The sequence below is a fragment of the Otolemur garnettii genome, unplaced genomic scaffold (genome assembly GCF_000181295.1).
Source record: "Otolemur garnettii isolate 467f Iridium unplaced genomic scaffold, OtoGar3 scaffold00194, whole genome shotgun sequence".
In the NCBI taxonomy this organism is placed as follows: Eukaryota; Metazoa; Chordata; class Mammalia; order Primates; family Galagidae; genus Otolemur; species Otolemur garnettii.
Window position 1 is genome coordinate 994,934 of NW_003852589.1, and position 11,437 is coordinate 1,006,370.

The 11,437-nt window shown below is 40.2% G+C and overlaps 2 protein-coding genes across 2 annotated transcripts in view; both read left to right on the forward strand.

Annotated features, from left to right (window-relative positions):
* The window catches only part of FAM189A1 (family with sequence similarity 189 member A1), a 495,321-nt gene that overhangs the window by 355,836 nt on the left and 128,048 nt on the right, over positions 1-11,437 (forward strand). The gene's annotated exons all lie outside the window — the stretch shown is intronic.
* NSMCE3 (NSE3 homolog, SMC5-SMC6 complex component) lies at positions 7,677-9,013 on the forward strand. The gene has a single exon (XM_012812193.2). It carries the CDS (start codon positions 7,721-7,723, stop codon positions 8,606-8,608), a length of 888 nt encoding a protein of 295 aa, XP_012667647.1. The 5' UTR covers positions 7,677-7,720; the 3' UTR covers positions 8,609-9,013.

An 11,437-nucleotide genomic window follows, 5' to 3' on the forward strand; every position in this document is an offset into this window, starting at 1 on the left:
CTCAGCTAGGATTTTGATAGGGATTGTCTTGAATCTGTACAATTTAGGTGGTATTGACATCTTAATATTAAGTCTTCTGATCCACATATGTGTGTTTTTCATTTATTTAGGTATTCTTTTCTTTCTTGTAATGTTTTGTAGTTTTCAGGGTATTATTAATTTTTTACTTTTTAATTAATTTCTAAGTGCTTTATTCTTTCTAATACTATTGTGAATGTAGTTGTTTTATCAATTTCATCATCTGAATGCTCATTGCAAAAAGTGCATAGAAATATGATTGATCTTCGTATATTGATCTTGTATCCTTAAACTTTCTTGAACTTGTTTACCAAGTTGGAATTTTCTACGCGCAAGATCATGTCATCTATAAAGACAGTTACTTCTTTGTTTCCAATCCGGATCCCTTTGATTCCATGTTCTTGCCTAATTGTCCTAGATATGACCTCTAATACAATGTTAAATAGAAATGGTGAGTGTGGACATCCTTTTCTTGTTCTTGAGACCAGCATGAGAACATTGTTTTACCATTAAGTATGGTCTTAGTTATAGATTTTTCATAGATGTCATGTATTACATTAAGGAAGTTTCCTTCTAATCCTAGTTTATCGTGTTTATAACATGATATGTTAGATTCTGTCAAATGCTTTGCTGCCTCTATTGAAACTATCACATTTTGTCCTTTATTATCTTGCATAGAACATTAATTGATTTTTCTGATAATAAACTACCCCTGTGTTCCTAGAATAGATTCCATTTGGTCATGGTAGAGACTCTTTCTCACATAATGCTAGATTTGCTTTGGCAGTATTCTGATAATGAATGTTTACATCTTCCTTCATGTTCATCTGTAGTTTTTTTTTTTTTTCTTGTGATGCTTTTGGGTTTTGTTGCTAATGTTGGATTTCTTGAATGAGTTAGGAATTGGTTCCTCCAGTTTTCTGGAAAAGTTTGTAAAGGGTGAGTCTTAAATGTCTGGTAGATTTTGCCATGAAGCCATCTAGACCTGGGTCTTTGTTGGAGCTTTAAAAATTACATTTTATCAAATTAGATGGATTGGATCCAATTTATCTGATTAGATTGATTGGCATACATTTGTTCACTGCTCACAGCATTCCTTGTAAACTTCATTACTTGCAGGTTGGTAATGATGTCCCTCTTTCTGATTTTATTTGTGTGGTCTATTTTTCTTGGTCAGTTTAGTTAGACTTGTTATATTGCTACTTCAAATTCTTGGATCTTCTTTAATGAATTATAATTTTTATAAATTGTAAAAGTTTCATGCTTATCCTGGTCCTTTACAGACCATGTTGCTGGGAGTCACTGGAGAAGGAATAGACTGGCAAGTGGCCCAGCAGATTCTGCTTTTATGGGCCAGAGGGAATCAAGAGGCACACTGTTCACATGCCTGCTAAAGCACTGTGAAAAAGTGTCTTGGAGGTCCAGGCCTTATACTTGGCAAACTGGTTTCTCTCCCAAAGGCAAACCTGGTGGCACTTGACCTGTGAGGCTTTGCCTGAGGGCAGCTGGTCAGCGTCCTGAGAGAGACTCTTGGAGCACTGTCCTCAGAAAGGAGATAGCTGTAGACTCCCTCAGAAGGAACACATAGGCTTCTGCCAGCTCAAACCACACAAGTGCCACACTACCTTTGGTCTTCCCAGGCCTTGGGAAGGACAAGCTCGCCTATTGTCGTAAAGTACCTTTGCTCTCAGAAAGGAAGCCCTGTACTGGCTGTCTCCTCTGCAGATCTTGGAGAACCCATAGCCTCTGATTACCCTTCAACCTTGAAAGTGTGATTGTTCTGGTTGGTCCAAGGGAGAGAGCCAGGAAGCGGAGGGGATCACAGAGGTGGGACCTGTGTAACCTGCCATCTCCCTGTGATTCCTACAGTCAGCTGTTTGATTGTTGTCTCCCTCAGCACCACCAGCAGTTATGCATACACGGACTCTTTCTTATCTGCCTTGAATATGTTTGTTTTTCTCTAATTCTTTTTCTATTTCAGTGTGTTTTTCTCAGAAGCTGTCTGCATTGTCCCTCTCTGGGAACTAGCTGTGTCCATTCTCCTTCTTGGTGCCCTTGCCCTGTGGGTACACTTCTACTTTAGGCTAAAATGTATTCTAACAGAACGAGATGTCATCTTGCATGATGTAGCCAGGGGGAAATAGTTTGGGTTTACGTGGAGAACTCAGCTCGTCCAGAGTAGCAGATGCTTTAAGGCACGTTCCAAGTTGCTGCAGCCTCCTTCTGCAGGGGAATGTCACCAGATTAGCTCCTGCACACATGCCGTGTGGTGAAACACAGCCCTTCTTGATTTGTTGCTCCTTTGTCCTTACTGCCAGTAACTAAAATCCTAAGCATATTTTTCAATCACATAACATTGCGAAGAAACGTAACAAAAATGTCAAACTATATTCATCTCACTTCTCATTACCTTCAGAATTCTCATAGGTGATATTAACCTTCTCTAGCTCTGTTCCTCTGAAACAAAGTCTCATTCCTCAGTACTCATTTCCCCTGCATATGAGGTTTGGCTACCAATATACCCAGGCCTTGTTCATTTTCAAGTGCCAGGAGCCACCTCAAAGGAAATTCAGCAAAAGGAAATGCGCTGATAACTGGTCATCTCCAGACGTCTAGCCTTGAACTCAGTGTCCAGGGTTCAAAGGGCAGCATTAGGATTGCTGTTCCTTTGCTTAGATGTCTTTTTTTTTTTTGCAGTTTTGGCCAGGGCTGGGTTTGAACCTTCTACCTCTAGCATATGGGGCCAGCGCCCTACTCCTTTGAGCCACAGGTGCCACCCATTTAGATGTCTTTTGAGTTGGCTTCACCTGAGGCAGGTTATCCCCAAGTGATGGGAAAGATGGCCAGGCTCACATCAGCCCTCAGCTCATTACTTAGAGGAAGGAAAAAGAATCCGTGTGAGTGCCCTGAAAGGATACAGACCAGTCACTGTGTCTGGCCTGAGTTATCCATGCTCGGGAAAGAAAAGGAGAGTCCTAACCCACCGAGGTCTCCCACAGATGGGAAGAGGCAGGGAAGGGAAAGGATGCAGAACAAAGGGAAGAAACCGAGCAAACAGAAAGAATCTTAGTAGCCACTGTCAAGACCATTACGTTTGTAATTTCATAACTTAATAGAGCTTAATGATTTTTCTAGAAGATTTTTATTTCTTAAAAAGAGAGACTAAGAAGAGGTTACTGGGCCACATGGCAGCACTGTCTTACCAAGGCCCGCCTCTTCACCCCTTCCCACCAGCCAAGGAGTGCTCTGTTGCTGCTTAATCAAAATATTTATTTATAAGGGAAGAAAATGTTAATTAGGAACTCTGCTATGTGATCTCAACAGGAAGGATTTCTGCCACAAAATTTTTGTACACAGCTGTTACAAATGAGTGGACACCAGGGATTTTATTGCAACCATTAAAACATCTCCATTGCTTTTCCTGCTGTCTGTCCACCAAAACAGTATTTGCCCCCAAACTCCCTCACTCATGTGCTGCACACTGTCCCACTTTCTTCCATTGGAAAAGGCAGAAGATTGTTTATATTTGGTGGCTGCATGCTTTGATCAAAGCCTTTCTTCCCCAAAAGTCCTCACCTGCTTTCAGTACTATGTTGCTGTCAGAATATTAAAGCCTTTTTTCTGGTTTTACAAGAAATACCAGTGAACAAAGAGGAGAATCTAGTAGATAATAAAAATGATTAGTGTTTCCTGGCAAGCATTTGCTACTAAGGAGATGAAATAAAGCATTTAATTACTTAGAGACATCTGAAGAACAACTGAAATCTTAGTTTTTGCCTCAAAGAATTCTCCCCTCTTTGGGCATAGTAATAAGAGCATGAAGGTCATTAAGTAACATAAAGTGTTTGAAAATGTGTTTCTTTTATAACTACTTGTCTTTGTTATGTCACTGCCTGAACAGAAAGTCACAAATGCCATATTCAGATCACACTGAATTTATTGAACATCAGAGTGTGTGTAACTGCTCTGGCATGGTTACACTGTGAAGTTAAACTTCACTGAGAGTATCTTTCTCATTTATCTCTCAAGCAAGAAAATCAGAATTGAATTTCATTTTTAAAATAAAATAACCTTAAGGAGGATCACTTGAGGCCAGGAGTTTGAGACCAGCCTGAGCACAAAGTGAGACCCCATCTCTATAAAACAAAATTTAATTAGCTGAGCATAATGTCACGTAGTCCTAGCTACTCAGGCTGCTGAAACAAGGAGGATCACTTGAGCCCAGGAGTTTGAGGTTATAGTGAAAACTTTAATAGCATCTTGATACTATTTCTTTCCAGACCTTTTCCCAGTTTTTATGTGTACATGTTTTTCACTGCAGTTAACATCTTTCTTATTATTCTACTCAAGGGTGGCAGAATATGATGTTGCCTCAAATATGCCACTTTGGCATACGGATTTATTTGAGCTAAGGGACTTGAAAAATAACAGATGTAAGAAGGGCATTCTAATCTCTTTTCTTCCCTTCCTGAAAAACAGTAGATTAAAAACTCCCATGTGAAAGATGTTTTCAGTGTATCAGGAGAAAAGAAACATTATTTGATGTCACAGCCAAGAACGTTTTATACAACCTTGAAAATAATCAGCCTTTAGCCTCCCCACCTGATTTACTTTTCCCATAATTACCTCTTTTCATTCAAGGAAATACAAAAGCATTTAGGTTTCACCATGTCTCTGGGCCTTTATTTCCATATGAGGGTTCCTGTGTCACAAGGAATTTATGTTAAATTTGTATGCTTTCCTCCTGTGAATCTATTGTATGTCAATTTCATTTTCAGGTCCAGCAAGACCACTAGAGAGTAAAGTTTTGCCTCCCCTACGCCACATACAGCTTTGTGTAGTTCTTAACAAAACCCTTTGGGAAAAAAAAAAACTCTTATATAACTGTCTGCCAAGCCCTGTGCTAGGTACATGGCAAACTTATCTCACTTAATCCCCTGGAACCACGATGAGAACTCTCTTTTTGTTGACTTCCAAACTGAAATCTGGGAGTGTCGATAGCTTTCCCGGTGTCATACAGGTTTCTAATCTCAGTCCATCTGATTCCAAAGCCCTCAAGTTTTCAAAGACACCATATCTATTTGTTTGCTCTTAACTAGCATATAGTTAAAAGCACAGCCTCTGGAAGCAAACTGCCTGAGTTCTGATCCCAGATCTACCACTTACTTGCGTTAGGACCTCAAAACAGTTATTAATCTTCTCTCTGCCTACCTTTTCATTTTTGAGAAGAGAAACATAAAAAATTGACATGCATCATAGGCTTACTGTGGGGATTAAAGGAAGTAATAACTTATAAACCACATGGGATAAGGTCTGACCCACAGTTACCTTTGTACAGTGATCTCCTCTTATCTCAGGGGTGGGGGTGGAATATTTTCCAAGCCTATCAATCAATGGATGCCAGAAACTGTGTAGAGTATGAAATCCTGCGCGCACACACACACACACACACATAATGTGGGGGGTTTATATACATATATAGCTGTAAGAAAGATTATCAATTAGGCACAGTAGAGTTTAACAACTAATAATTAAATGGAACAATTATAATATGCTATAATAAAAATTATGAGTGTGGTCTCAAAATACCTTAATATTTTTTCAGTATGGCAAGTCACTGAAACCATGGCAAGCAAAACCACAGATAAGGGGGTACCACTTACTGTATGATCATTGTTGTTTGTAGTTACTGTTATTGGTGGTAGTGTTATCATTAGTCTCTTCCCAGACATCTATGGCTTCCAGTGTTAATCTTAACCTGCATTCCTCTGGGAAGAGTGTAGAGAGGTGTTCTAAGACTTAAAATTGGTATTTTGTGTCACCTATATTGAGTAATGACAATCAGCTGTCCAGGTAAGAGTGCTGATTTCTGTATAGTTACTGTGATAGCCTAACCAGTGAGGCTGCTTGGTAATTTTTATACCTTAGCAAGAAAGGTATACAAAGGTATACAACTTTCATCTTATTTTCCACTTTTCCCTTTTCTCTTGGTTGCTGAAATTTTTTAGTTCAGGGTACAGGTGATCCTTCTGAAGGGATCTTTTCAAGATTCTAGTTTGCAGGAGGCTTCTTTGAACTTAAGTCCAAATTTTAATTTTCGAGAAAACTGAAGATGAACTTTCTCATTGTAAAAAAATGAATAGCCTTGATAATATATTTGCTCTTCTTCTTTTTTTATTGATACATTTGTTTTTCTTAGTAGGCCTCTGTCATTAAAATTCATGTGTGAGGATACAGTTGGATTTTGTGTGGAATAGAAAAATAGCAGATTTTTGTATACTAGCATCAGAACATGGAATATGATTTAGTATTTCAGTTCCAATGCCACTATCAGATTGCATTTTTATATTGAATTACAAACAAAAATTTTATGCTACTAACATTCAGCTAAATTTTAATAAGATTGTGTTTAATGTTATTATTCAAATAATACGTTCTGAATTGCTTTCCTTGGAATATATTTGCATTAAAGAGGAACTCAATTTGATTTGATTTCTCTGAAGAGTTTAGCCACTTGCTGAGAAGCTTTAAAAAGACAGAGGGAAATTCACTTTCTTCTTTGCAAATCAATAGTGAAGTAAGGCATTTGCTAAGATCTGTAGAAGTAATGGCAGCAGATTGCTGATGGTTCCAGTTAATAAAAACGACTCATTTTGGCTATTACCACTGCACAATTAAAATATATATACACACACTACACACACCACACATTATGAGGGATAATACCCCGTGTTCTTTTCTTTCTTATCAAGCCTTAAAGCTAACATCTTAAGAATTAAGATATTTAAGAGATGTACATTACTGCAATCCTTGATCAGTGATGCTCAAAATTAAATGGAAGTCCCTTGAGACAGCACATTTCTCCATAGCATTCCTCTTACCCACTTGTGTTAAAATAGTGGTTGTGGGCCCACGGCAGTTTTCATGAGCTTGTTTTCCAGAAAATAAACTCATTTGACAAAGCTAAAACATATTGCACACATGCTTTGAGTAGTGATTTTCCCCTAGTTGACTAGTTGGTAGGAATTTGATGCAAGGAATATAAATATGGAAATAAGAGAAAAGAAGTCTTGCTGGCAAGGAAAGTCTGCCTTTATCAAACATTCGTTTATACTGGGCTCCCAGGGACGCTGGAGAAAATAAGGGCGGTGACAGGAGGGGAAAGGAACGAAACTAAAGTCCTCTGGGTCTTTTATGTCCTAAGTTTCCGTAGAAATAAATGCCCTTAATTTCCAAGGCCTCACCTTCCTCTTTACCTTATTTTTCTCCCATTCATTCTTTGAGGTCCCTCATTTACATATGTACCCCATTTAAGAACTCTTAATACTGTCTGCAAAACTTGCCCGTGTGGTCCTGCATTCAGCCAGAGTTTTAATTCTCTATTCGTATGGTTTGGCAAGAACATAATCTAATTTAAAAAGTCATTGCTCCGACCCGCAAAGCGAAGCGTTAAGAGAAAACCCAAGTTTTCCTCCGCACGCCAAGATGCTGCGCAAGCGCAATGCGCAGCCTCCGTGACGCGTCGCGTAGCCTTTGTGACGCAACGCGCATCCCCGCCGGCGGCCCGCGCGCCTCCTGCGGCCCCGCCCACGGCCGCGCGTAAATACCTCACGCTGACTTCATCCCAGCGGGCGCAGTCGCGGTTACGCCGAGCGCTCCGCCCGCCTGCTGGATCTGGTGCCGGCTGCCTCAGACCAGGAACATGCTGCAAAAACCCAGGAGCCGGCCCCGCTCTAGCGCCCAGTCGGAGAAGGACAGAGACCGTGGCCGGGACGGGGACGCCCGGGGCCCCAGAGGCCACGTCGCTGAGGAGGCCCCGAGCACGTCCCGCGGGCCGGGTGGCTCACAGGAGACCCCCGGCGCCTCCTCTCAGGGCGCCCGCCGGGCCCAGGCCTCCCCCTCCGTGGGGCCCAGGACCCAGAAGCAGCTGGAGCTGAAGGTGGCCGAGCTGGTGCAGTTTCTGCTGGTTAAGGACCAGAAGAAGATTCCGATCAAGCGGACCGACATCCTGAAGCACGTCGTTGGTGACTACAAGGACATCTTCCCGGACCTTCTCAAACTCGCTTCCGAGCGCCTCCAGTACGTCTTCGGGTACAAGCTGGTGGAACTGGAGCCCAAGAGCAACACCTACATCCTGGTCAACACCCTGGAACCGGTGGAGGAGGACGCTGAGGTGAGAGGCGATCAAGGGACGCCCACCACCGGCCTCCTCATGATCGTTTTGGGGCTCATCTTTATGAAGGGTAACACCATTAAAGAGACCGAAGTCTGGGACTTCCTGCGGCGGTTAGGGGTGTACCCCACCAAGAAACATTTGATATTTGGGGACCCAAAAAAACTGATTACGGAAGACTTTGTGAAGCAGCGTTACCTGGAATACCGGCGGATTCCCCACACGGATCCCGTGGACTACGAATTCCAGTGGGGCCCGCGAACCCATCTGGAAACCAGCAAGATGAAAGTTCTTAAGTTTGTGGCCAAAGTCCACAATCAAGACCCCAAGGACTGGCCGGCGCAGTATTGTGAGGCTTTGGCAGATGAGGAGAATAGGGCCAGACCTGAGCCTAGTGGCCCAGCTCCATCCTCATGAAATCTGAGATGGAGTCAGAGGGACTCTTGGGACCGGGGTCTGAGACCCAAAAGCACAATGCTTAAAGGATTGGGGAAGGAGGTCAAAGGAGCATATTTCTCCGGTGCTTAAATTCCTGTAGCTTTAAGATGTGTTTACAAAGCTTTTTTTCTTTTAACATTGTGGTGTTTTCAGTTCCAAGATTTTGTTTACAGATTAGTGGATCACTTACTATGTTTGACTTTTTTGGTGTAAAACTTTGTTAGCTTAGTCAAACGAATTGGAAAACTACTGTGATGTGGAACAGTTAATGTAAGAAAGAACACATAAGTGCCAAGAATATAAAGGCAAAGTAGCTATTACCTGTCTCTTAGCTACCTTAGTTGTAAAGAAAAATAAAAGTCTTTATAAAATTAAGAATAAAAATGTAATTGCATATATCCTTATTACCATATTTTTCTATATTTCCTATCTATATAAGCATTATGCATGGTTCCAAGTAACAAATATTATATATTTTCTCCAAATAATAGGTTTTGATATTCCTTGTTATTCCTCAGCTCTGTTGCTGACTACTTAGTTCCATTTATTTTCTTCATTTTGTTACTACTATAGTTTTATAATAATGGATATTTGAAGCAATCAGGAAATTTATTGACTCAAAACCAGCATTTTTTAAAGATTTGCTGCATGTTAATAAGATAGTGTTTTATAAAGGATGATGTATTTTTGTGTATGTATGTGTATACAAACAGCCGAGATGAATCTGATCAAGCACACAGATATGCCTGGGAATCTGCCTGGGTTCAGATTCTCGTTCCACTATCACGTATGTTTAGGTAGTTCCTTAGCTTCTATAGAGATATTTCCTGACTTGTAAAATGGGGTCATGATGCCTATATCTTGTGTGCCAGTGTGGTAATTAGATATGGAAGTTTATGAGAAGTTCTTGGCATAGTCCTTGGTATGGAGAAGTTTAGTTGTAACTTTGTTCCTTAAATTATTTTTTAATTTTCTTTTTGTTTGCCCTCCTTGGTCTGGAGCTGATATATATAATTTTTTTTTTTACTTTTAATTTCGTTGTAAATCATTCCTAGAAAAACAATGATTAAAAATTTACAAGTCTGACCCCGTTGTGTAGTTTCACTGTTTTTGTTGTTTTTTGTTAAGCAGACCCTGAGCATATTTGGGGATCCCAAAAAGCCCACCAGCCCTGTAGGGCTGGTGCTCTAACTACTGAGCTACAGACGCCCAACCACCATTTCTCATAGTTTTATGAGAAAACATGGTATTTGGTGAGTTCAGTCCATATAAGAGCAGGAAAGTTGGAGGAGTTCTCTGCTGAGCTTTCAGAGAGCATGGCAGTATAGTGAAAAGTCTATGGGTTTTGGTCAGCACCTCACCAGCCCCATATACTGGAGGTGGTGGGTTCAAACCAGGCCCCATTCAAAAACTGCGAAAAAAGAAAAGTCTATGGGTTTTGAGGTTGCTAGACAAACTGAATTTGAATTATGGCTCATGCTAACATCTCAACTTGGTGATTGAAGGGTAGCTTGTAAGATTGATGAATCTTAATTGTAAAATGGGACAAGTAGTAACTATAGCATAGTTTTAAGGATAAAATGAGCCAGAAAAGGGTTCATAGTTATATTCCACTGTAACTTGTAGCAAAAATACAAGTTCAGCACATATTTTATTCATTAAGTTAAGGGGTGGTGGAGTTGGAGCCTCAGGACCTTATGTATCTTTCTGGGTCCTCAAGTGTGCCCCTTGACCAAGTCCATACCTCACAGAACACATGCCTTTATTAAAATTTGGATTCAGTCAAAAATCTACGCTCAGGATCTAAAAGGCTGCAGGTATGGAATTTGCATTTATTTCATAAGTGGAATATAGTTGGACTTAGAGAAATACCTCATAGGCATTTTTTCAAGAGCTGCATTTTATTTCATTGTGTAAATTATTTCCTGCCTAGTGGTCCACTTACCTCCCTGACTGCTTTCTTCCTGTGTGCTTTAGTACCAGATTTTCACTGTGGTGAAGGTTATCCAGCGCCCATTGCCAGCTATAGCTGAGGCAAAACATCTCCCACACCTATCTGACAACTGCCATAAGTAGTACTGTATTGTATACTTTTGCAAATTTCTGTTTGCAGGCCTATTATGTTTTTCTGATTTAGCCGTGTAGATATGTGCAGATCTGATTTAATCATTTTGATTATGCTTTTATGGGTGGAAAAAATAATAGTTTAACTTTCCTAATGGCTGGATAATTGGGTTCTCTCCAATTCTTTGCTATTTATAGGCAGTGGGCACTGCTTCCTTAGGCACTGTGTGTGAGTTCCTACAGCCAGAAACAAATAGAGTAGTCAGGGGCTCTTGCAAATTTTTCTTGGGCTTGTGTCAAATTAAATTTCCGCTCAAAATTGGTATAGTTGTTGGTTTTTTGGGTTTTTTTTTTTTTTTTTTTTTTTGGTTTTTTTTTTCTGGCCAATCCTGCCACTCCTACCCCTTGTGGACACTTGGCCTTTTCAGCATCTTTTTATTTTTTCCTTTTGTATTAAAAAAAAATCCAAGCGCAAACATTAAATTTAACTCAAAGAAAAAAATCAGAAACTGTAATAATAGAGCAAACCACCTCCTGAAAAAAGTTCTGCATCCTGGTGATCACAGTTTCAACCATTCTAGTGAGTAGGTAGTGATGATTTATTGAGATGTTAACACCTTTTGATTACTAGTGTGATGTTAAGTATTTTCCTATCTTTTGCTCTCTTATTTTTTAACTAATAACTGCGTGCTTTATAAGACTTCTTTATATGTTGTGCATATTAATCCTTTGTGGTAATCTGGT